The sequence below is a fragment of the Apiospora hydei genome (genome assembly GCF_038363865.1).
Source record: "Apiospora hydei strain CBS 114990 chromosome Unknown utg000009l_segment0_segment0, whole genome shotgun sequence".
NCBI classification, from domain to species: domain Eukaryota; kingdom Fungi; phylum Ascomycota; class Sordariomycetes; order Amphisphaeriales; family Apiosporaceae; genus Apiospora; species Apiospora hydei.
In genome coordinates, this window is record NW_027117368.1 from 130,169 (window position 1) to 153,732 (window position 23,564).

The 23,564-nt window shown below is 55.3% G+C and overlaps 8 protein-coding genes across 8 annotated transcripts; 3 read left to right on the forward strand and 5 right to left on the reverse strand.

Moving 5' to 3' along the window:
• Nucleotides 1-795: 795 nt before the first annotated feature.
• PG997_011763 (Mitochondrial import inner membrane translocase subunit TIM50) lies at nt 796-2,352 on the forward strand (the record flags this gene model as incomplete). The annotated part of the gene is made up of 1 exon (XM_066816078.1): nt 796-2,352. The coding sequence occupies one exon, from the start codon at nt 796-798 to the stop codon at nt 2,350-2,352; it is 1,557 nt and encodes a 518-aa protein (XP_066661770.1).
• An 841-nt stretch (nt 2,353-3,193) lies between these two features.
• On the reverse strand, nt 3,194-3,484 carry PG997_011764 (uncharacterized protein; the record flags this gene model as incomplete). Its single annotated transcript, XM_066816079.1, has 1 exon — nt 3,194-3,484. The coding sequence occupies one exon, from the start codon at nt 3,482-3,484 to the stop codon at nt 3,194-3,196; it is 291 nt and encodes a 96-aa protein (XP_066661771.1).
• A 2,349-nt stretch (nt 3,485-5,833) lies between these two features.
• Nucleotides 5,834-6,160, reverse strand: PG997_011765 (uncharacterized protein; the record flags this gene model as incomplete). The annotated part of the gene is made up of 1 exon (XM_066816080.1): nt 5,834-6,160. The coding sequence occupies one exon, from the start codon at nt 6,158-6,160 to the stop codon at nt 5,834-5,836; it is 327 nt and encodes a 108-aa protein (XP_066661772.1).
• A 3,344-nt stretch (nt 6,161-9,504) lies between these two features.
• Nucleotides 9,505-9,762, reverse strand: PG997_011766 (uncharacterized protein; the record flags this gene model as incomplete). The annotated part of the gene is made up of 1 exon (XM_066816081.1): nt 9,505-9,762. The coding sequence occupies one exon, from the start codon at nt 9,760-9,762 to the stop codon at nt 9,505-9,507; it is 258 nt and encodes an 85-aa protein (XP_066661773.1).
• Nucleotides 9,763-10,829: 1,067 nt separating this feature from the next.
• On the reverse strand, nt 10,830-12,712 carry PG997_011767 (uncharacterized protein; the record flags this gene model as incomplete). Its single annotated transcript, XM_066816082.1, has 2 exons — nt 10,830-10,935; nt 11,016-12,712. The coding sequence occupies 2 exons, from the start codon at nt 12,710-12,712 to the stop codon at nt 10,830-10,832; spliced, it is 1,803 nt and encodes a 600-aa protein (XP_066661774.1).
• Nucleotides 12,713-13,880: 1,168 nt separating this feature from the next.
• Nucleotides 13,881-16,919, reverse strand: PG997_011768 (uncharacterized protein; the record flags this gene model as incomplete). The annotated part of the gene is made up of 3 exons (XM_066816083.1): nt 13,881-14,716; nt 14,776-15,841; nt 15,894-16,919. The coding sequence occupies 3 exons, from the start codon at nt 16,917-16,919 to the stop codon at nt 13,881-13,883; spliced, it is 2,928 nt and encodes a 975-aa protein (XP_066661775.1).
• Nucleotides 16,920-21,521: 4,602 nt separating this feature from the next.
• PG997_011769 (uncharacterized protein) lies at nt 21,522-22,190 on the forward strand (the record flags this gene model as incomplete). Its single annotated transcript, XM_066816084.1, has 1 exon — nt 21,522-22,190. One exon carries the CDS (start codon nt 21,522-21,524, stop codon nt 22,188-22,190), a length of 669 nt encoding a protein of 222 aa, XP_066661776.1.
• Nucleotides 22,191-22,802: 612 nt separating this feature from the next.
• PG997_011770 (uncharacterized protein) lies at nt 22,803-23,372 on the forward strand (the record flags this gene model as incomplete). Its single annotated transcript, XM_066816085.1, has 1 exon — nt 22,803-23,372. The coding sequence occupies one exon, from the start codon at nt 22,803-22,805 to the stop codon at nt 23,370-23,372; it is 570 nt and encodes a 189-aa protein (XP_066661777.1).
• Nucleotides 23,373-23,564: the final 192 nt, after the last annotated feature.

Sequence of the window (23,564 nt, forward strand, 5' to 3'; positions counted from 1 at the left end):
GAGTTGCAATCTCGACCCTTTGTACGGCAAAAGTCCAAAGTCTGGGGTAAGTCGGTGATTGGCAGAGCGGGTCAGATGATGGCAAATAAGGCGGGGCGCTTCTCTTTTAGCATCTACTTAGTGGTTGCTTCGGCATGCGATTGGGTGACGGGCGACAATTGGAGGCTCTCGGCCGCTGAAAAGCTTGAAGGGTAGCACCTCCGACACTTGCCACTCAATTCCCGTCATCTTGCCTGAGTAATGGGCAGATGGGCTACATGTAGACGGATAGAACTATTCAGGCCCATTAGAAATCATCCCACTCATCCTAAGAATCAATTGATTCCCAGACGTCTAGGAACTCTCTCGGTGGAATTGCACAGTACCTGTTTGGAAGAAGAAGCCATGGAAGCTGCTGCGGCGACGAGAAAGTGGAATGACGTGAGGGCTGTGGCTGATGATGGTACGATCGTCATCGAGAGATAAGGTGCAGCACAGGCCCAGAGGCCTGAAGCCCGCCGATTAGCGGGTGGCAGCACTAGCTTATCTGCCCAACTAACAAACCCGACCGGGGCCTGTGGCTGGAATAAAATTTAGAGGAGGGAGAGCTGGACAGAAGCTCGTAGACTTGCAACGCCAACCCGAATTGACTGACTGACGCAACCTCTTTTTTGTACACCAGCCCAATTTCTCTTCTACGTCAGAACTACAGTCAGCTGCCAGCTTCGGCTTTTTGGGTTGGACGGATTCCAATCTCTTATTAATCCCACTTCGGCTTGTCTTGGGGACATTGGTGCGACCAGATTCCTACCCAGCATGTGGTCGAGAGCTCTATTGCGCTCGGCGCGCTCGCCCGCTTTCACTAGGACAGCTCTGCGGACGCCGGCAGCCTCCAGAATCACAGTCCCCTCGTCCTCGTTATGGATGCGAGGTCTGGCAGACAAGCGCAGCCCCAAGCCATCAAATTCTTCACAACAACCTACCGACCCGCAGTCGACTTCGAAACCTCTGACCGACGGCCCTGACCCGCTCGAGGCCGAGTCCGCCCCCAAGCTCCAAGATGCGCCCTCCTCCGAAACCACAGAACCTCAAAAACCTTTCAACCTCCCCGACTTGACGCAAGGCATCCCGTCGACGCTCGAGTTCGAAAAGGCGGGCGCCACCAACAAATCCGCACTGCAGGAGCTGGAGGAGGAACCCGCCACGAGCGGAGGTCGCGGCAAGGGCGAGCTCCCCGCCTCCGCATACGTTTCGTCTACTGACCGGCGGCGCAACCAAATGGCCAACTACGCCTATGGAGCTGCCCTGTTTTTGGCCGTTGCCAGTGTCGCATTCCTGGGCCGGGATTGGGACGAGGAAGAGGCCCCCGCGCACCAGGATATCCCCAACGGCTGGTACCCCGGCCTGTGGTGGAAGCGTTTCCGCGCGCGTACCGGCGACACCCTGAGCTACTACAACGAGCCCACGTTCGAGAAGCTGCTGCCCGATCCCGACCCCATGTTCGAGCGCCCCTACACCCTGTGCATCAGTCTGGAGGATATGCTGGTACACAGCGAGTGGACGCGCGAGCACGGCTGGAGGATCGCCAAGCGACCCGGCGCCGACTACTTCCTGCACTACCTGAGCCAGTACTATGAGCTGGTCCTCTTCACCACCGTCCCCTTCGCTATGGGCGAGCCTCTGGTGCGCAAGATGGACCCCTTCCGCTTCATCGTCTGGCCGCTGTTCCGCGAAGCCACCAAGTACGAGGACGGCGAGATTGTCAAGGATCTGTCCTACCTCAACCGTGACCTTTCCAAGGTCGTCATCGTCGATACCAACGCCAGGCACGTGCGCAACCAGCCCGAAAACGCCATCGTTCTCCCCAAGTGGACCGGCGACCCCAAGGACAAGGAGCTCGTCTCGTTGATCCCCTTCCTCGAGTACGTCCACACCATGCAGTACAAGGACGTCCGCGAGGTGCTCAAGTCCTTTGACGGCAAGCACATCCCGACCGAGTTCCAGCGCCGCGAGGCCATCGCGCGCGCCCAGTTCGAGAAGGAGTTCCAGGCGCGCAAGCCCAAGCACAAGTCGGGCATGGCCTCGCTGGGCTCGATGCTCGGCCTGAAGCCCAGCAACATGAGCATGATGGTCGTGCCCGAGGGCGAGGTGAACCCGAGCGAGGCGTTCGCGCAGGGCAAGATGCTGCAGGACATTGCGCGCGAGCGGGGGCAGCGCAACTACGAGATGATGGAGGAGGAGATCCGCAAGAACGGCAAGAAGTGGCTCGAGGAGGAGCAACAGATGCAGGAGAAGGCCCAGGCCGAGGCCATGGCCAGCATGAAGGGGTCGCTGACCGGCTGGTTCCTGCCTACCGGCGGCGAGAAGAAATAAAAAAGTTCTGCTCGAAGGACGAAAAATCTTTGTACTAATATGAAACGAAACGACACATGGTCCACGAACAATGGCGGGGTCGGTGTAAAAACGGGGGCTGTGGTGTGGTGTGGTGCTACGATTCTCTCGATTTAGGGGGCGAGCGAGGGCCAGCCAAGAAAGCGAACCGCAAAAACGAACAGCGCCTCCTACTCTGTTTTTGATCTCTCTACTCCCTTGTTGATTATAGGTTGATCAAGTTGATGGTGGGTGTGGGAAGCATCTTTGAAAGCGGGCGCAGGGCAGCAGCATGTATATGCATGAAATGAGATGAGGACGAAACCCCCTTTTCCGAGGTTGCCAGGATCGCGGAAAGATGTTTGAGGAGAGGAGTACTGTAGCAGTAGTTATGGTTCGGGGGTGTTGGCGGTGGATGGTCTATCTCTCATGTCGCACACGACATACTGAGCGTGAGTGGGCATAATACTATGTACATTACCTGTAAATCAATCTTCATAAACAGATGAGAATGTCTGCTTGGATCTCCAATACGCCGTGCAGCAATTGAACACACACGTAGACTGAAATTAATATCAACGTAACTGCTGGTTTGAGCTCTCCTTGAGCTGCGAAAGCCTGCCACTTGTGGCTTCCAGCAACAGCCAAGGCCACAACATCACCCGAGTTACGCCTTTTAATGTTCCCTGTCTATAAATTCTATCCCTGAGAACTGTCATGACTTCTCTGAATCACGAGCCTAGAAAACCACTGGGGGTAGATCAGTTTTCTGAGTGTGTTTATAACAGAACGGAACGCTCTGCGAAATGCTCACCTGGCCCCTGATCACTTATAAGCCCGTCGCTCAAGACTCGAGCTCAACCGGGCGGCGGCGGACCGGTTGGCCTTCTGCCGGGAATGCCGCTTGGGGCACGGCGGGATCATCGTCACCGACGGAGCACCCACTACTGGCCCAAGAGCTGCCGCCGCTTGGGGAAAGTGGTGGATATGAAAAAGGCGGCCAGGACGTAGTGCGGTTCACATGTGGTGGGGATTGTCGCGTGTAGGTCAGATAGGCGATCCATAGCGCTGCCACGGCGACGAACAGGGACGGGATGCCGAGAGCAAGGGCCACGATGACTTCGGGAGAAAACATTGTGGCAATTAGAAAAAACAAATTCTATATATATAGCCATATACGAATAATACCACCTGGAAGACTTGGAATTGAAGCTAGAACAGAAAAGAAAAGGAGAAGGGGAGTGGGTTTCAACACGGCACTGGAATCGTCGCCCCGACGGATCTTTAAATGCCCCGTCTACTTGAATTTCGGCCCTGGGCATGCTGTCGCCGGAGCCGTACCGAAGAAACAAAAGATGGAGGGGAACCCCTAGGGCGGCCAATCACCATGCCGGCGCATTTCCCAAAACAGAAGAAACTACATGCAGTTCTAACCTGTTAAACGGATATCAAAGGGTTACCGCAAATGCGGTCAGGGTGCTACGGGCGGTCAAGCGCGGACGACGAGCTAAATGATTGGCCGGCGTCATGAACTGGGCGAGTTTTGGCGTATGGCGGGGGTTGGATAACAGACCGCTGAATACATCATACACGGCCCGTGGAGGCTGACAGGCCCATTCGTGTGGGTGGGATGAGTGTTTCCTTCCCCAAGGCTCTCTTACCGCTCTCCACCGCGCGCGTGACTGGATAGACGGTACGCGCGAAGGAGGGATATGACATCTATGTAGAGGCGAGCTGTGGCCGGCGATGATAGAAGCGGACACGCCAATCAGCTTTATTAAATACCGCGAAAGCTACTGCTGTCATCAGTGTCTCCTTGATATCGAGCTAAGCCACTTGAGGGCATAAATGCATACACGATTGCCTTGTCAACATGGCACTTTGGTAAAGTCGGTTGCCCGTATATATAACCATTGCGACAAGGCTCTGCCCACGCCCATACATACATCTCGAATTCCAGTCAGTAATCCTCAGACCAATTCCTCGAGGTTCGCGTCCTCCGGCCAGAACAGAAGCTTCAGTATCAATAAACGTCGCGCCCGAGTCTGTCATAAATTCTCTGTCAAAGTCAAGATGCAAGCATGTGTAAGTCTAGTGTTCGCAGTAGTGGGGGTATGCCAAATCCCGGGGAATAAGTGGATGCTTACAGAAGTACCTGGGGTGACCGTTGTCCCACTAACAAACACATCGGAGCTTCATCTGATCTAATCGCGCCGATCTCCCGCGCTGGTGTGCCATTGGGTCGGATAGCAGGGCCTGTCCTTGGGGGGGAAAACGGGATAGCCCCTGCATTTCTGGAATGAGCCAGTTAACGACATGGATTCTTAATCTGACTGCGTAGACTGCGAAGTAGAGGTATGAACTGGGGATGGTGGTCCCCGAGGGCGAGTGTAAGTCAGAAAGGTGAGCCAGAGCTCCACGCTAGCGACCAAGAGCGAAGCAGTGCCAAGAATAAGCGCAACGATGACCTCGTCCGAAAGCATGGATTCGGTGATTGACATGAATAGAAACGTTGTCGCTATCAGCGGAGAGGTATATCGGGTATGTGGAGAGAGGAGTTGAAAGATTCGTGAACAGATGCATCGCGTTTAAGAGTCTTATTTATACTTACTTACATACATGTTGGGCCTTCAAGAACGCATGGAGCGTGGACATCATCCCAGGATCATTCCCGGGAATAAAGGCTAGTCTTCAGGCAGGCTCTGAAGAGGGCATTACACCCAAAAAGATGATTGGGCAGTCTTCGCCAAAGGGCTGCATGTCGGTCTGTTCACCCGGAACAAACGCCGTCCAGGCGGGTCTGTCTATTCTATTATAGTTAGTGCCTAGCCACATCTCTCCCCTGTACCGTCGGAGATAAAAGCAGCTAACGCACAGGGTGCTAGGCCCCAGCACCGCATCGGTACGTTCTGTTTCTCCCGAGAAATGCTGCCTTCGCTTCGAAGAAGCCATACAATTATATTGACTAGATTTAAAGCTACATCATTCAACGCGATGACGTGGAGCTGCTACACCTTGGCTCCTGCCGAAATCGAAAGGGAGCATTGAAGTGCGGTTCGTTATCATGATAAACACCATGATCACGTTGTTGGCAAGAGGTCAATTGGATGAAGGTGATGAGCAACGAACGCCAAGTTTTAGGAGTATCGCATCCTATTACACCCAGGGCCCCAAAACCACCAATCCCATATCCATCCATGCAACAGGTTCTACATATCAACTAACAAGAAGCCGATGGTGACTTTCAGCTAAATCCATCACTAGCTAAGCACTGCGGACAACCCCCATGCAATACACCCGGCAAAGTCGGTCATTACAAAGTTTAGGAAATATCTGCGATTGAGGCTGACTTGCAGTGTCGCCGGCCAAGCTGTTACGCTCCGTCTCGTGAATCGTCTGTCTGCGAGGAAGGTGTCAATACATTGCATGAGCCGCCCGGGAGTTGGTGGATACTCACTCCGGCGTCCCATTGTCGGGAGTTCCACTACATCGCATCACCCGTTGCACGGCGCCGAATGGGCGACCCATAAGACACGAGTTGCGGGATGGAAGGACCCTCATCTGTGGACGTAACCAGCGAACCTCTCCTTTCCGCGGCCCGTGAGTCAGTAGCGAGATGCTGTAAGTGGTAATGGTGATGCGCATGCAATGCCGGGATGGTGTGGGTTGCAGGTGTAGAAGCATATGGCTCTCGAGGGCGGATGTAGGCCAGGTAGGCAATCCAAGCCCCTGTAGCAGTGAACAATAATGAAGGAACACCGAGGATCAGCGTAACGATCACTTCGGTGGAAAGCGTGCTGGAATTAGACATGTTGGGCAAGGTGGTAGAAGATACAGCCAATAACATGTCACTGTTTCATGCGCTAGGTAGAGGAGCTACAAGGTAAGTCCTAGTGTACCTGGATGCGGGGGATGTTTGGGTCGTTGAAAGATAGAAAGTAGACATCAACCGTGATTCAGGAGGAGACTTAAGCGAGTAGATGGCAAGCTACAAAAACAGTCCCGTTTTTTCCGCTTTGGGCAAGGTGGGGTATGTATTTACGCCAATCATCTCGTGTATTAGACTTAAAGGCAGTTTTCAGAAAAACGGCATTACAGCTATTGTGTTGTAACTTGAGTATGGGGAGCAGTTTAGACACAGAAACTTTATATGGCACAGCTAACTGCAGCGAGTCTTCCTAATGCATTGATTTAAACCCGACTTTCCAACTGACACGAGGAAATATATATGGTCTAAAGCCTATATTGCTACTCGTCTTGGCTAGTCGAGAACCCAGTACAGCACCCATGGATTAAAATTCTCTCAGCTAGCCAGACAGAGCCTGCAGCTACTTTCGCTATTATAGTTGAAGTCACCAACCAGCATTACTTCCTTCAAAACCGTAACGAGGTTACACGCCAGTTGGCCATGTCTCGCTTTCAAACAATTTACCAGGCTAGAGGGCTGGTAAGCAGGATTCAAATGGATGGTGTGAATACAAGCACGCATATGCTACACGGAAACGGTGGGCACTCACCTCTAGCAATCCACTGTCTGGAGTTCCACTAATACCCGTACCTAGCTGCCAGTCTTCACACGTCGACACGGCGCCGAAGCGACACCGGAAATGCGGGCTGCGGGACGATCAGGCCATCATCCGTGACTAACGAAAACCCATAGCTTCTCGCCCACGAGCCAGCAGTCGGGACTAATGAGGGATAGTATGCGGGCCATGACTGAACCCGGACTGTAGCTAAGGAAGAATGCGACTCTCGAGAGTAGGCGTAGGTGAGGTAGGCGACCAAGAGCGCCACAGCAGCTATCAGCAGCGACGGCACACCCAGGACTAGCGCGACGATTACTTCGGTTGTGAGCATAGTCAAGCTATGAATATGGGGTATGAAAAGGGCAGCCGAGCAGGCGAAATAATGACTACTAATGTTTATCGCGTAGGGACGGGGCGCATACCTCTAAAATATATGGCCTGCCCTATATAGTCATGTAGTCTTTCTGATTCCTAATATCATCCAGTACAGTGCATACCGTCTAGTTTTCATACACGTGCACGATGTAGTAACGACCGCCGGTTTTAGGGATCGAGGGAGGCTCAAGAACGAAAACGGTGCGGAAGACAGGCCTAGATACCTAGGCCGCATATATGTTCAGTTCTGGTCAGATTCCCAATGCTACGATCTCCGACGAAGTCCGGTTTCCGGTTTCCGGCGGGCCTCTTACATACAGTAGAGCAATTCTCACGTGTTTCATCCAGTAGCTGTGCATGTGAGTGGTGGAAAGCTTTCACGTAGCGAGCCATCCCAATGGGGTCTGTACCATCGGCCTGGAATTGTGCTTGTTGGGGAATCGGCTGACCGTAGTTGGCGGTGGCAATGTAAATTTCGCCCAGCACCAAGTCGGGAGGACATGAAGAGCTGGCAGGTCATGGCCAGCTGCCAGATTACACTTGTGTAGGGAGAAGTAGCCGATAGGTTCGTATGACCACTGCGCCATATTCATCATGACCAATGTGTGAGGATGGTTCAGCTACATTCAGCGTGGCGTCTTCGCGTAGTATGCCAGACAGACTTGACAATGGGTCAGACCACTCATCAAGAGTGGGTAAACTACGCAGCTATCTCAGAGATAGTTTCACGAAATGCTGCACCGGTCGAGGGCTTGGCGGCTATGTGACAACTTCTAATACTCATCGATTGAGGTTGCTCCTGGAATAGACATACGGGATTGATCTTCGAACGTATAAAACAGGCCAGCCAGATCTCGCCCAACATCAAAAATTCTAGCAACATCCAGTGACCCGACTCGCCAATGCATATAAGCACCTGGTCTTTTATCAAAACAATCTGCTAGGACGAAGGGGTTAGCAAGCAAGACTTAACAGCCGGTTGTGTAAGTGCGCAAGTGGGGGCCACTCACCCCAAACCCCAGTTAAGCTTAATCACTAGCTGCCCGCTAAAACATAGTTTCATCCGTTCACTCGGCGCCGGATCGACCCGGGGAATGCGGCCTGGGGAATGATAAACCCTGGAGAACCATTGCTGGCCCAGGCATCTGAGGTGGTCAACAATGGGTATGGTGAAGGCCACGACGGGATGCGGGCTGTAGATGGGGAAGAGAGCCAGGGCTACAACAATTTCGGTCGAGAGCATTATGTGGAGCGGGACGGGAAGAATAGGACGTGAGCTGGACAGTATTGGAAGATAGAGTGAAGAAATGGTATTGGATGATTTCTTTCGATAGAAGGGGCGGGCGTGGGCACGGCATTTTAAGAAGAGGCGAGAACGCGGGAGCTGTCATCACGTTTTTGATCGTAGGCTGCAGGTGTAAGAGGTGGGTGTAAGTGGTGTAAGTGGCGTGGCGATTCTTTTATAAAAAGGGTCCCTCCCCGTGGGCTATGCCAAGGTGCCCAACCAAGGTCCGGCAGTCTCCGAGGCCTGCCTGCTTCAACGGACACCACCAGTGATCTATGCGGGCCAGTAAGAAGTGCAATTAGGCGGTGTGAATATATATTCAGACCGACGTATTTTATTCGACTGATTGGTATAAGTAAATACAACGCTTGTTGTGCTTCCAGCGTGCAGCGGATGAAGAAGTCAAGCTAAGGTGTTGCGCTTGGCGCTAGCCTCTAACTCCTGACTCCTAAAAATTGTAGTGCTGCCGTCGTCTATCGGGTAACTGCCAATAACCAGGTTACTTGCCAGTAAGTGATTGGTCACAAGCACGGCACGGCCATGATATTGAAGTAAAGCGTATAGAATACAGTGACTGGCCTCTCCCTATATCATATAGCTACCATTATTTACTTGACTCTAGAACTCTGACATGTCCCTCCGTGCTCGTGCTTACACCTCACCCCACTCTTGAACCGAGACGCCAGGCGAACTCTCTATCTCGAATAAACCACCGACGCCCATGGGGGCGTCAAAGCTGCGGATATATCGATACAAATTCGCACATGAGAACAACTGTATATATAGTGCCTAGACATTCATTAGTTGGAAAGCCATTGGAAGCTATTCGCTCACGAGCCGACCAGTAGCCGGCCGCAGTGCTGCCAGTTGTGGATAGCTGCACTTATAGTGGTGTACCCCGGAAACAGGTGGATAAGTGCTCACCCCGCAAGACCCTCTACTTTGGGTTGCATCACTGAGACCGGAGCTTCATCCATTTATACGGTATCGGGCAGTGGCCTGGGGTGCCATAAGGCCGCCGTTGAACGAGAAGCCACTGCTGGTCCATGTGCCGCCCGGCGCTAGTAAGGGGTATTGCGATGGCCACGATGGGATGCGGTTCATCAATGGTGGTGGTTTGCGAGAGTGGGCGTAGCTAAGGTAGGCGATCCACAGCGCCACGGCCGCCACGAGCAGCGAGGGTAAGCCGAGGGCTAGTGCCACGATGACTTCGGTTGAAATAGACATGGCGTAGATGCAATAAGGCTGGAAGAGTTGAACAACTTGAGGAACTGTCTGCGGGGAATTGTGCAATGGAGAGACATGATGGGAAAAGGGCCATGCTCCAGTTGAGTGATCGACTTATATATACTAATGGACAGTGAGTGACTGTTGTGCCTTGATGCAGCTAAAACTAGATGTAGAGAGACGACATCGATAATTGACCTTGAGTCCAGTGCCAACTTCTCGAAAGAGAGGCCCTTCGAATAAGCAACCTTGCCTATTGGGCGAAATAGCGATGCAGTACCTGCGGCTCATGCGGGAATGGGAAGTCATGCAGTAGACGCGACCAACCTGTCGGGGTTGCGGGGCTATGCTATGGCCACGAATCGGCCATTCAGCCCGACTTCACTGAGCTCGAGGACTGGCGGTAGCTTTAGTGGGTTTGGCACGAACTGGCGGTAGCTTCAGAGATTGCTCATTGGCTCCAATAACAGATGAGCGCATACCGCCGTTTGCAGTAAGTGATCCACATGACGTCCTTCACAGACTGCGGGCCGGGCAGTGTCAGTATTTGCCTAGAAAAGGAACACCATACATACGTCCATCGTTCCGAATATGTCAATAGAGTCTTAACAAGGGACATCACAAGTCAAGACGGGACATGCGCGGTTCGCTGGGAACGGTTGAGTGCAATAACAATCTATGACAAATCAAAGAAACTTTTCAGGCTCATATGCCAGGATCCGAACATGGTACCCTTTCCCTATCCTCCCAGATACCTCCGGCCCGTTGTGCTGATAGGAATACCCAAGCTCAACGAGTGACGAGAACCAGTCATCTTCAATGAGAGCTGCTTAGAAGTGAACGACAATAAGAAATAAAGTCACATAAGTCACGAATAAGAGGAAACCATCGACACATCCCGCAGCCTGCAGTACACTCATCTGCTCTGACCCAGCAGTTCATCCCCGTCCCGGAATCCCACGATCATGGTCTGACTGTGACCTTCTGCACTCCATCTCCTACGCCCGACCGAGGCCATGCGACAACTCGCCATGGCCCACTTGGAGAGTTGGAGCTCGGGATCGCGCTTACATGCGCGACGAGGTCATGTTGCAGTACGCAGCGTCGGGAGTCGAGGTCCAGACGCAGCTCCAGCACCACTCGCAGTCGGGGTCCTCGTTGCAGTTGATGTCACTACGTAAGGAAAGATTAGCAACTCATGTCAAGGATTGATGAGAGGGAGAATGGAGGAAGGAGAGAGGGAAAGCACGCACTCGCCGCAGTTCTTGCACTTGGACGCCTTGGCCGCGCAGTCCGGGTGCTTCTGGTTGGCGAAGTAGCCGCCGAGGTCCATGTGGTGACGCTTGACGTTGTTGGCCTTGTTCTTGTTCTTGGACTGGTCGACGTTGTTCTTGACACGGCTCATTCCAAGGATCATCGGGAGCTTCTGCTTCTGCTGCTGTTGCTTCTGCTGTCCCTCGGCGATGGCGCGGCGCTGAGACTGCTTCTTTCCTGAGACAGCTTGGTTCTTGCCATCGACGGCTTGGTCCTGAGACTGCTGCATCTGTTCCTCGTGTCCAGCGGCGGCTTGCTTGTTCTTGGACTGCTGGGACTGCTGGCTCTGGTGCTGCTTTTGCTCCGAGACGGCCTGGCTCTGTCCATTGACAGCTCGGTTCTGCCCATCAGAAGCTTGGCCCTGAGACTGCTGGCCCTGAGACTGCTGGCCCTGAGACTGCTGACTCTGCTGTTCCTTGTTTCCAGTGGTAGCGTGATCATTCTTGGACTGCTGGGACTGTTGCTGCTGCATCTTCTCGGAAATGGCTCGGTTCTGTCCATTGATAGCTCGGTTGCGCCCAGCGATAGACTTCTCCTGAGACTGCTGGCCCTGTTGATCCTTCTGGCCCGAGGTGACCTTGTTGTTCTGGGACTGCTGGCTCTGCTCGCCCTGGCGCTGCTTCTGGTTCGCGGAAACCTTGTCGTTCTTGGACTGCTGGGATTGCTGCTGCTTCTGCTGCTCAGCGTCAATTCGGCCCCGAGGCTGCTGGGACTGTTGCTGCTTCTTCTGGCTCGCTGAATCCTTGGTGTTCTCGGACTGTTTGTTCTGGGACTGCTTGTTCTGGGACTGCTTGTTCTGGGATTGCTGGGATTGCTGGTGCTTCTGCTGCCCCGCGACAACTTGGTCGTGTGACTGCTGCTCCTTGCCTGCGATGGCACGGCTCTTTCCAGCGATAGCTCGGTTCTGTCCGGCGACGACGTGACCCTGAGACTGGCGGCCCTGCCGGTCCTGCTGCTTTTTCTGCCCCGAGGCAACTTGGCTGTTCTGAGACTCGTGGGACTGCTGCTGCTTCTGCTGTTCGGTGGTGTCGTGCTTGTTCTGGGACTGCTCGCCGTGCTGCTGCTGCTTCTGCTGTCCAACAACAACGCGGCCCTGGGACTGGTCGCCGTGCTGCTGCTGCTTCTGCTGTCCGGTCACAGCTTGGTTCTGTCCAACAAAAACGCGGCCCTGAGACTGCTGAGACTGCTGAGACTGCTGGGACTGCCCGGCGACAGCTTGGTCCTTGCCCATGGTACCTTGGTCGTTCTTGGACTGCTGGTCCTGGTGCTGCTTCTGCCCGGTCATGGCTCGGTTCTGTCCAGCGACACCGTAGTCGTCCTTAGACATCTGGCCCTGCTGTTGGCCCTGCTGTCCGGCGGCAACTTGGCCATTGCGCGAGTGCTGAGACTGCTGGCCCTGTTGCTTCTTGTCGCGTCCGGTGACGGCCTGGTCCTGCCCGGCGACAGCGTGGCTGTTCTGGGACATTTCATGGTCGTTCTTGGACATTTGGCCCTGCTGGTCGTTCTTGCCGGCAGCGACCTGGCCGTTCTTGGACATCTGGCCCTGCTGCTGGTTCTGCATCTGCTGAATAGGCGAGGCCAGCAGAGTCGCGGGGGCAGCGACGAGGAGGAGAGAGACGACAGATGACAAATGCATGATGAACCGGTTGGTGTTTTGATGAAGAGTTCTCGTAGATTGAGTGAATGTGCAAGTCAGAAAGAATGTGAAAGTGACAAGTGTCTGTAAACGGTGTGTGGAAGACTGGGTTTCCGCAAAAGATGTAAGTTGAAGACAGGCGAGACGCAGTGGTGATGTGATGCTGATTTCCTACACTCCGAGAAAGACGAACTCAGGGTCGTTTATATACACCAAATCACGGAACAGTAAAAGCTTGTTCACGAGCATGTGTTTGGCCGTCAAGTTCCACGAAAGTCAACGGGCCAAATCCAAACCACAAGCAAGAAAAAGGGACGTCGAAAAAGACAAACAGCCGAACGTGATACAGTCACAGAAAAGGTCGACGGTGATGAGTTGATTGGATTATTTTCTTTTGGATCGGAGTCTAGACGCCAGTAGGGCTGGACTGAACCACTACCCGGTTTGCTGCTCTTCGGTTCTCCCATGCTCCCGTCCTTCCGTTCACACGCCATCTCCACGTTCACGATATACATCATCACACAGAGTCGTCGCGCCCGGCTCGGCGGCACATGCCTTCTTCTCCATCTTCCAGCCGAGGGTGCGTACCTAGGAAGCGCCATTCATAAGGTAGTCATTGGTTGTTCATCCTCCTTGGTGCCAGGTCGGTTTTCGCCGCAGACTGTCTGTTGTCCCCTCTTCATCGGGTATCCTGTGATATGGAATCGGCGACGTGACCTCGAGACTCGCTTCGCAATTGTGGTAAACCGTAGTACAAATGCAATCAGCCGATGCCCCATGGAAGCCGGTGGCATCTGCCAGATTCGCACACATGGTGACAGGCCAGAAATAGCTCAAGTAACTTGACTCGTCCGTGGCACAAGGACGCGCTCGTCGCTCTCTTTGCTTGGCAGGTTCCGATTCGGTTGGGTAACCCGAAAGCTAGCTAGCTTAGCAAGCAAGCGACAGTCTGTGGTAGCCAGGACATCACAGGCCTCGACAATTGAGGCTCCTCGGATAAGAGCGACACAAACCAAGCCAGGCTTGGCAGGGGCTCTAATCTGAACCCTGCTCTCCGACTCCATCCAACCACGGGCAAAATCCCGATTGGAGTCGGCAGCAGCAGATATACGGGTGGCGATCGACATGTAAATTCTTGAGACCAAAATGACCATCATCTTCTTTAGAATCAAGCACCCCCAACATTAGTGCCGTCATGGAACAGCAGCAAAGGCCACTGCATCGTCGCCGTAGCCGGCACGCCCGGCGCGCCGTTCATCCCCACGCCCATCCCGCCCAGGTCGGGCTGGCCGCCGCCGCTGCCATCGTTGACGTTCATGCTGCCGGACCGGGCGCCGTGGCCCAGCGACATGAGGGCGTTGGCGCTGTACCGGTCCTGGTTGTCGACGATGGCGGCGGTCCAGTCCTGCCACGTATTGCCGCCCGACGCCGCCGCCGCCTGCTGGCGCCAGAGCATGTCGGGTTGCGCAATCTGCGTGGCCTGTGCCGCGAACGCCGTAAGCGGGTTGTGGTCCGTCACTGGCGTCTGCGCTTGCGACGGTGGTTGCGTGTTCTGTTGCGCCTGGCCTGGGACCTGTGCCTGGTTCTGTGCTTGCACGTGGGCCGCTGTCACTTGGTCGGGCGCCTGGGCATACATGAACTGGTGGTTGCCGTCGTATTGCATGTTGTTCGGACCATGCCCCGACGAGTCACCGTAGGGGATGGGCGGGTACGAGCTCTGGTCTGTCGTGGTCTCGCCGAAATAGCTGCTACGCGAGGTCGGCATTCCTGTCGTGGGCGTTCCAGAGCTGTTGGAGTGCTCGGTACTGTTGTGATTGGACGAGGCATTGCCGGGTGCGCTGGGTAGACTGGTGTATGTTGGAGTCTGGGGCGACTGCTTCATCATCTCCTGACTGACGGGTACTATGACGCCGCCAGCGGTTTTGCGTTGCCGGTCGCGTTCGATCCAGGAAATTGTCCTGTCCACAATGGATCGCACTGCATCATGGAATGCATTGCCGGAGCCTGGGGCATGTTAGCGGCCATCAATCGGCAAAGGAAAAAGAGAGGCCAAGTGAACTTACCGATGATTTTACTCGTCTCGGCTAGGATATCCAGCCACATTCCCATGTCGTGCCTCAGACTCTCTACCTCCGCCGACGTGACCTCGTGTCGCCGTTCCCAGACCGCCGCCATGGATGAGAAGGCGGCCGCGATGTAGACAGACTGCATGTAGTAAGTCGTGTCGATGGACTTGATCTTGTACAGCTTGTAGACGCATTGCAGCATGTCTTTGGCCGCCTGCTCGCATAACCGCGTGTTCTCCGCCAGCACTTTGGGGTCCTGCGTCATGGCGACCGACGGGTGGCGCACCAGGAGCCGGAACTCGCAGTCGATGTACTGCACGTACAGAGCCTGCATCTGGCCGTCCCCGCCCTCGACGTACCGGAGAGCTTGCGGGAGCTCGTCTCGCCAGGTCTGTAGCCGAGCCTCGAGCTCTTCGACGATGCGGAGATAGCTGTCGGGGTCTCGGCGGGAGCAGTAGATGGTCGAGTACATCTCCAAGAAGAGGGCCGACATCTTGTAGCTCGCTATCCCGATCTCGTACTGGCACTTCCCGCCGCGCGAGGTGTCAACACCTTCCGGAGTCAACATGTCATCGGGAATCATTTCCGGGAAGGGCACGTCAAACTCTTCCAGGCGGAGGCCCATCGGCCGGCCCATGCGACCGTTCAACGTCACGACCATGGAGACGATGGTCCACCAGATGCGCCCCCTCATCTCCGAGTCTAGGGTTGGCGCCTCGCCGGGCTTCCTGGGAGACCGGTGCAAGCCAAGCTCCGTGGCCAGGCCGATACAGTAGTGCGTCATCATGCCGCTGCAGTCTGGCTTGGGGAAGCTCCTCGTATGCACCGCGATCATGACCAGGGCTTGCACATCCGCAAACGTCCGCGAGGTGGTCAGATCGACGAACTTGCTGAGGGCAAAGTGATAATGCTTATTGGACAATTCGTTCAGCCTCTGCTTCTGTTCCGGGTTCTCCCGATTCCGCAGTCCGATTTGTAGATATATACAGGCGAAGACCATGTGCACCATGACCGTCTCGGCCACTGTAGGTTTGAAGCTGGGGTCATCGTATAACCGGGTGAGCTGGTAAGTTAGTTAGCATGTAGCAGTGATAGAGGAATAATTGTAGTCTTACCAGATCCGTAAAGGTGGGCCTGTGCAGGACAGGGAGAAAGGGGTACATGATGAGGAAATACCATTCGGCGTAGGTGAAGGCATCTACCCGGGGCGGATAATCCACATGCAGGGGCGGATTGACATTGCAGGTCGACATCATCATCGCCTGCACCGACTTGTTGTACAGGGCCGAGCGCGGCTGGGTGCCGGGGGCGGGCTCGTCCATGTCCTCGGCGTCGAAGGAGCAGACGTCGATGGTGCTGCCGAGGATGGTCAGGGTGGTGCCCTTGATGGAGCTCGAGACGGCCTTGTCGGTGGTGACGCCAATGTGGAAGTCGGCCGGTCGGGGCTCGAGCATGGACCGCGAGACCCCCGTGGTGAATTGAGTTTTCGGGGCGCGCGTCTGACCGTTACCAGCCTTGACCCAGACAGAGTTTGACATTTGCTGCCAGTTGTCTTTGTTGACGCCGCCTCCGCCACCGCTGGGCATGGACCCCGACGACCGACACGACGACGACGACACCATGTTCCCCATCGAGTCGTAGTTGCCCGTGGGCGAATGGCTGGGCTCGACGGCCGAGGCGCGGCCCTGAAAGGTCTTGACCTCGATGCCGTTGACGCCCAGCAGCTGCTCGAGCTCGCGTATGTGGCTCATCATGTCCGACTTCTCGCGCTCGAGCTCCTGCATGTAGCCTCGACGCTCCGTCCGGCCCGTCACGCGATCCGTCACATAGCACTCGAGGTTCTGGTTGATGCAGTGGGAGCAGCCCTCGGGCAGGGCGTCGCATCGGATCTTGCGCACCTTGCACCGGTCGCAGGCCTGGCCCGTTCTCGTGTACGACTGCAGCTTGCTCTTGACGACGCTCGAAAAGTCGTTCGGTGCGCCTCCTCCTCCACCATTACCACCACCACCGCCTCCTCCTACTGATCCTACTGATCCTCCCGATCCCATGCGATCCAGTTTCGGCAGCTTGCATTTGTTGTGGCTATCGGGTGTCTCGTATTCGGCGTCGCCAGGCCGCTTCAGCGGACGGCCTGGGGCCATGGTGTCGGCAGGTCCAAGCCTCGGGGCGGTTTTTTCGAGGGACGGCAAAAAAAGCACCTTGTGAGTAGCGCAAGCTAAACCGGTCGGGCGTTTCCCTGGAGGATGACGCGACACGCGCGACAGTCGCTGCGAAAGTCGATTCGATTAATTGCCGAACGAACCGAAACTCGACCACAAAAAACGGAAATGCGGCACGGCAATGGAGCTTGCCGGGAGTAAAAGAACAAACGCAGGGCGGTTTATGTTTCCTCGAGAAGAATTGCAGGCCCGTCTGCCTCGAGGAAATGCTGGAGGTGTTGGAGGGGAGCTGCGCTGCGCAGGCGGCAGGAGCCAGAGAACGGTGCAACTGGAGATTCTGATTTGCGGCGGGTTTTGCCGATTGCTGGGTTCAATGTTGGTTGGGTCTTTGGTAGCTTGCTTGCTTGCCCGAGGGAACTAACCGACGGAGGTATATCCGCTGCTGCTAGAGCCACTACTATTCGATAGACACCACCACCCGTCGTCTATATATAAAGAAACAAAATAGCGTCTATGTGACGAACAGGAAAAGGCGGCAGCTTCACGTATAACTACGGTGAAAAAAGTGGTAGGCAGGCTCGGGGGGTTGGCGGCATACATAGAGACGTCTCTCTTTTTTCTCTCTCTGGCCAAGACGGAGAAAAAAGAGCGGGAGCTCGACTCAAGATAAACGAGGCAGGGCAGGCACAGGACGGACTGAGCGACGAGACAAATACCACGCTGCTCAGGAGCTTGATGGGCAGAAGAGGGTCCTCTGTTATGAGGAGCAGAGGGACGAGAGATGAGGGCGGAGACGATTAAGCCCGAACGGGGAGCCAGATGCAGAGCGACGTAGGGGTCCGTAGGGTCTGGGTAGGCACTGGGTAGGGACCTGGGCAGTACGGGGGCCCTTCGTGGGTGCGCAACGTGCCAATGAGGGTGCCAATGGCTGGCGATGGGGCCCGCGAAGGCTGCCATCAGGTTTGAAGAGCGCGAGTCAGCCCGCCCAGAAAGTACTCAGGAAGACCCTTGCATCCCTGGACCCTGACCGCACCGCAGATTCGGTGCTGTTGTACGTACGTGTAGCGTGTATTGTATGTATGTACCTACCGTACTTGGTAGCCAGTCGAGCAGAGCAGAAGAAAAAAGGCCAGGAATGCATTCGTCACCCTATCTATCGTTCGAGATGGAGAAATGGGGTGATCTGATTTTACCCGGTGTAGCAGTAGGGCGTAATAAAACCTACAAACGGTGCAGGCTGTCGACGATCGATTAATTGATCGATCAATGAATGTACTGACCAGGCCCTGCTAGGCATGTTGCAGCGAAAGAGGGAGACAGAGGCTACATGTGCGCCAGGCTGTTTTTTGGGTGTCCTGCCGTGTGTTTGTGTGTGTGTGTCCAGCCATCCCGCAGCCAAGTAAGTCATCTGAACACCGGCCTGGCTGCCATGTCATGAACCGAGGAGCTAGAACCGCGGCACGCACACACTGAAGCGCCCATGCATGCACGCATCGAGTAGTCCCTGCGCGATAAGGGACCTGCGAGGGTCAATTGAATAAGGATCACTACTGGCAATTACTACAGACAATTGAATCTGTTCCGTTGGACAGACAATATCGCCAACTTGGCTTGCATGTCTGGGGAATTGCGGTCAATTGGTTAGGTAAGAAAGATGTATCAATGTGGACAGACGGATCGACGAGGATGTGCGTGCGTGTGTTGTCGGGATGGGCTGCTGGAGATCAGGAACTGCCGCCGCTGGGAAAATCGTCGTCACTGCGCTGCACTGCACTGCACACTCTGGGTTAGCACTGCTGCACTGAGAAAGATACTTCGGTAGGGCCAGCAAGCCAGCGCCAGTCCCAGTAACCGACTCTCCCCCATGCATGCACGCGCGTGGCGCTGCAAAAAATGCCAGCCTAGAAAAGAAGGGGTCCTCGAGCAGTTCCCCGCTTATCGGCTATCGATCAGCGCTCTCGTTGGTTACCATCCGCCCAAAAAGCCAGCATTGGGTATCCCACACCACCACCATCACCACCCGCAAGCAACACTTTCTTTTTTTTCTTTTTTTCTTTTTTACTTTTTCCTTTTTCGAGCCAGGGCCCAGGGCTCTCTGCAAGGCCTGGAACTAGCAGTAGCCTGTCCAGCGTCTAGACTCGCACCGCTTTGCATCTGCCAAGCCCCCTGCGTCTGCGTCCTCTAAACAGCCAACTCTAAATTCAAGCGTCATCTCCCTATTTCAACCTTCTCAATTTGCCCGGCCCTATCACCCATCGTCAATACGGGCCACAATGGGGTCGCTCCCCAATGCCAGCGCCTGCCACCAGTCGACAACTACAGGGGCACGACTCGTGACGAGCATCTTTCCTTGCTCTTGCTGGCAAGCGTAGCATGCGTTCGTAATATGCTCACCTCTCCCGATTCCAATGGGTACGATGCTTTTCTCCTATCGCTTCAAACGAACCAAGCCCCCTCCTTTCCCGTCTCTCTCTCTCTCTCGCCTAGTTCCCTCCCGCTCGTCTCAGACTCGGGCTCTCAGTTCCTGGATTGCTCCCTCGGCCGGCTGGAGTTGAGAGTTGGGTCGACCTGTTTCGGCGCCCTTGTCAAGTGCCTGTCAAGGTTTGAGGCAAAGGGGGTGACGACCTCTTGTGGACGACTGCGGTGCCAACCCACACACGATGGCAGGGTAAAATTAGAGTTTAGATGCTTCTGTGCCCTTTTCCCCCTTCGTTCCCTCTCTCTTTTCCTCTATCTCCCCCTCGCGTATCGGGCTGTTGGTATTGTGACATCGTTAGACCTAGCCTTGCTCATCTCAATGCTCCCCCCTCTCCCCCATGCAAGAGTGGCCCTCGGATCGGGCGCCCCACGAATCGCCGTGTCTCAACGTGACCGATCAAGAACATCAGTCCAACCCTATGCACGCCACTGACTGATCGAGCACTGGGGCCAATCTAACCAGTACACCCTCGCTGCATGGCTAGGTGATGTTTATTTGATCTGATTGACGTTTTTTTTTTTCTTGTGTTGTCTCTTCTCGGGGAGGCGGGCCAGCCTGCCCAGGCCAGGCAAGGGACCAAATAACCTCTCAGGTCTGAAGCAGTAGCACGAAACCCAAGGCCAAGGGGACTCGCGAGTACGATATACTTCGGTCTGTTCTGATGTTTTTAGAGTTTGGCTTTGGGCTATGGCTACCCGCAAAGGGAACAGGACGCGGCATCGCAGACGCACACTAAATCGGCGGGTTGAAAGTTTTCATGCGTTCCGACAGGCCGGGCCGTCTGGTCGCCTGCCAAGTCTCGAGTCGGAGGACGGATCCCAGTCATGTTCCCTCCCCAGCCCAGATTGCCCAGCGTGGTACTTGGACTGGGATCACTGGCGGAGGAGGTTTACGTGAACATCTTCACGGGGTTGCGTGATTAGCAGGCATCGTCACCGTCTGGTTTCATTCGGGCGTCCCTGCCAAGAGCGACAGATACAGATATGCAGATACGGTGTGGTACTTTTTGAAACCCAGGTAGCTCGGGATATCGTCAGAGTGTGCGGAGTCGTCGTCCAGAGGCCGCTCCGAGTCCAGACAAACCCACGAGGCTAATTCCAACCCAAGACATCGGTGGGCGAGAGTTCATGCATTGCCATATTTGGCGCACAGTCGTACTGGCAGTGGGCAGCAGCGGGCAGAGAGTGGACATTGCTTCACCTCTCGCGCGCCCGTGACCAACAATTCATGCGAGCGAACGAGCAAGCAGGTTGTGTCTTATCATACGTGTTCTTCGCGCGGTGATCGAATGAGGAAACAGTGCCTGTATTGGCGAGCGACGAATAAGGCAAGGTGGACGGCCAAACTGCCATCGAACCATTGGCGCGCCATGAGGCTGGACTGGGCGTTTGCGGCGGCGTTGAAACTAGCGACCACTGAACCACGCCCTGGGTAACGCGGGAAACGCTGCATTAGGAAAGAGTCTAGAAAAGAAAAACTCGAAACTAAACCCATCGCTCCTGGTCAATATTACGGCGGATACGCATTCGCTAAGATTTTTCGGAGATAATCTCCAATCGAACTGCTGCGCCCTCCATGCGCATAAGTGCGAATAGTAGCCGTTCATAAGTTCATGACTCCGAGCTGCGAGATCACCACTATGCCGGCAGTTGTATAGGTATGTATGTAGATTATAGTCTTATTAATTCACCGGACGTGACTCGCGGCACCCTGGATGGTAAGGCGGAGAGATAGACACTATCTGTCCAATCTCCGTCCATCGAATCAGTATTGCATCGAATGCCTGACTTTCTTCATTTCATCGGAGTTTGTAGCTACCTAGCTAGCCATCCTTGACTCCCAGGCTGGACAAGTTTCAATATTCCACCAAAAGTACCACTGCCATGGTTACATATGTCAGCGACCGACCGCGAGCTACCCCGCCATCAAATTATCGAACCCCGCCATGACATGACATGACGGGCAATCAATCAATCAATTGAAGCTCTCTCTCTCCCTTGAGACTCCCCCGTCCAAAGCGCACAGATCTGATTCACTCCACGCAAGCAAGTCTCACGTACACATCGGACAAAACAATACACACACGTGCTCGCTCACTGCCTGTCATGGCCACTGCCGCCGTTGAGAAAGTGGAGCTGGAGCACCTCCCGGCGACGCACACGGTGCTCCTCGCGCTCTACCGCAACGTCGTCAACGCGGGCTTCCTGCAGGAGCAGCTGCTGGGCCGCAACGCCGACTTCGAGTACGCCTTTGTCGACGCCAGCACCGTCGTCTCGCGGTTCCAGCTGCTCACGGCCGTCCACAAGGCCGTCACGGCCGAGATGGCGGGGACCATGCGCACGCCCAACGTGCACTCGGAGGTGGTGGTGTCGCTCAGCTCTAATAACAACGTGGGTGAACCAATGCAGAGCTGCCGCTACGAAATGCATGACCAGCTGACCAGATATACCACCACAGATCTCAGAAGCCTACAGGAGATACGGCGTCCAGCCCGCCACCAAAGACGTGGCCGTCGTCAAAGTGCTCATATCCCGCGAAGGCGCCCCAGCAGTCTCTCGCCAGACGACGTGGAGAAGCATCTCCAGACCCACGTCCAGGGCGAGAGCGTGCCGTGCAGCGACGAGGAGCTGGCCAGGGTGACGGACTGGCCCAAGCTGCGCAAGTACCACAAGCTGAGCGGCCTGCCCTGGATCGACGCGATCAAGGACGAGCAGGCCAAGAAGAACGAGCTGGAGATGCTCATTGTCTCTGCGATGGCGATGAGGGGCACGTAACCTAGGTGGATAGAGAGAGGGGTCGGGTTTAGGAGACGGGGAGTTTTGGTTGGAAAATCGGTCACGCTGTATGACAACGATACCCTGGGATGATAGATAAGAGCAAAAAGTATACCATGAGCAAGCTCAATCTTCTCAAAATCCTTGAGTTTTGCGATCAATCACCGTGAGATGTTGGGCTGGGCGATGTGGTTGCAGATACCCTCTTTTTCGGGACGACGTTGCTGCCGGCCCGACACAGCTGTAACCGGGCCTCTAAATCGGATCCGTGGCGGCTGAACTTTCAACATTCGAGCATCATCCAACTTCCAACATATCGATGCGAGTCAACTCACAAACCCACCAACATCGATCGTACATATCTCATTTGTTTCACTGATCGTAATCCACCTGGCCTCCGTCGAATCTCGGTCAATCCACTTTACTAGCCGAATCGACAACCAGAGAGAAACCTTGCGCCTGGGGCCAATTCATCACGTTCACACCAAACACCAGCAAATCATCGTCTGATAGTCGTGTGCCCCCTTTTTCACAATTCTCACCCCACTCGCCCAGCTCTCTCTTCCTTCATACATAAAAAGACACACACCCACTCCCACACCTACGACGAAAATGTCTGACATCCCCCCCTCCCTCGCCCCCTCCGGAGCCCACCAAGCTCCAGCGCGACATCGTCGCCCGCCCCTCCTCGTGGTTCATCCAGTCCCCCCTCTGCGTGGCGGCCGGCCTCGCGACGGCCAGGTACTTCTTCAAAGTCGACTTCCGCTCCCTGCGCGGCCGCCGCGTCCTCGCCGGCAGCGCCTTCGCGTACGCCGTCATGACCCCCTTCGACGTCTGGTACTGGCGTCGCGCGCGCGACGCCGTCGTCGACCGCAATGGCTGGGAGATGCGGCAGAAGCGGACGGGGTACCCGGTCCCGGCGCCGCGGGGGTCCGGGGGGCGGATGGGGAGTGGACGGCGGAGACGGCGGCGACGCCGGCGAGGTCGGGTGGTGATGGTGGAATCATTGGTAGTGGCAGCCGCGGCGGCGGCAATGTGCCGAGTGGGCGGTTTGGTGGAGGAGGCGGTGACGGTGCGCGGGATCAGGGTGGATTTGCCGGTGGTGCTGGGGGCGAGGAGGAACTGCAGGATCCGTGGGCGCTGCCGCAGTCCAAGAAGGGCGGCTCGTCGCGGTGGAGCTAGACGCAATGGTCTTCGAGGGATTACGCTTTACTTGAAGACAGACTGCTTTCGGCACGAGTCGATGCAATTCACGACGGGGCCTGCCTGGTTGAAGACATGGTGTGGCCGCCAGCAAACCAATGGAGGTTCATTCACCTGAGGCCAGCGGGCCAAGCGACATGTTTGCAGCTCAAACGGCAAGATGAGTTGGCG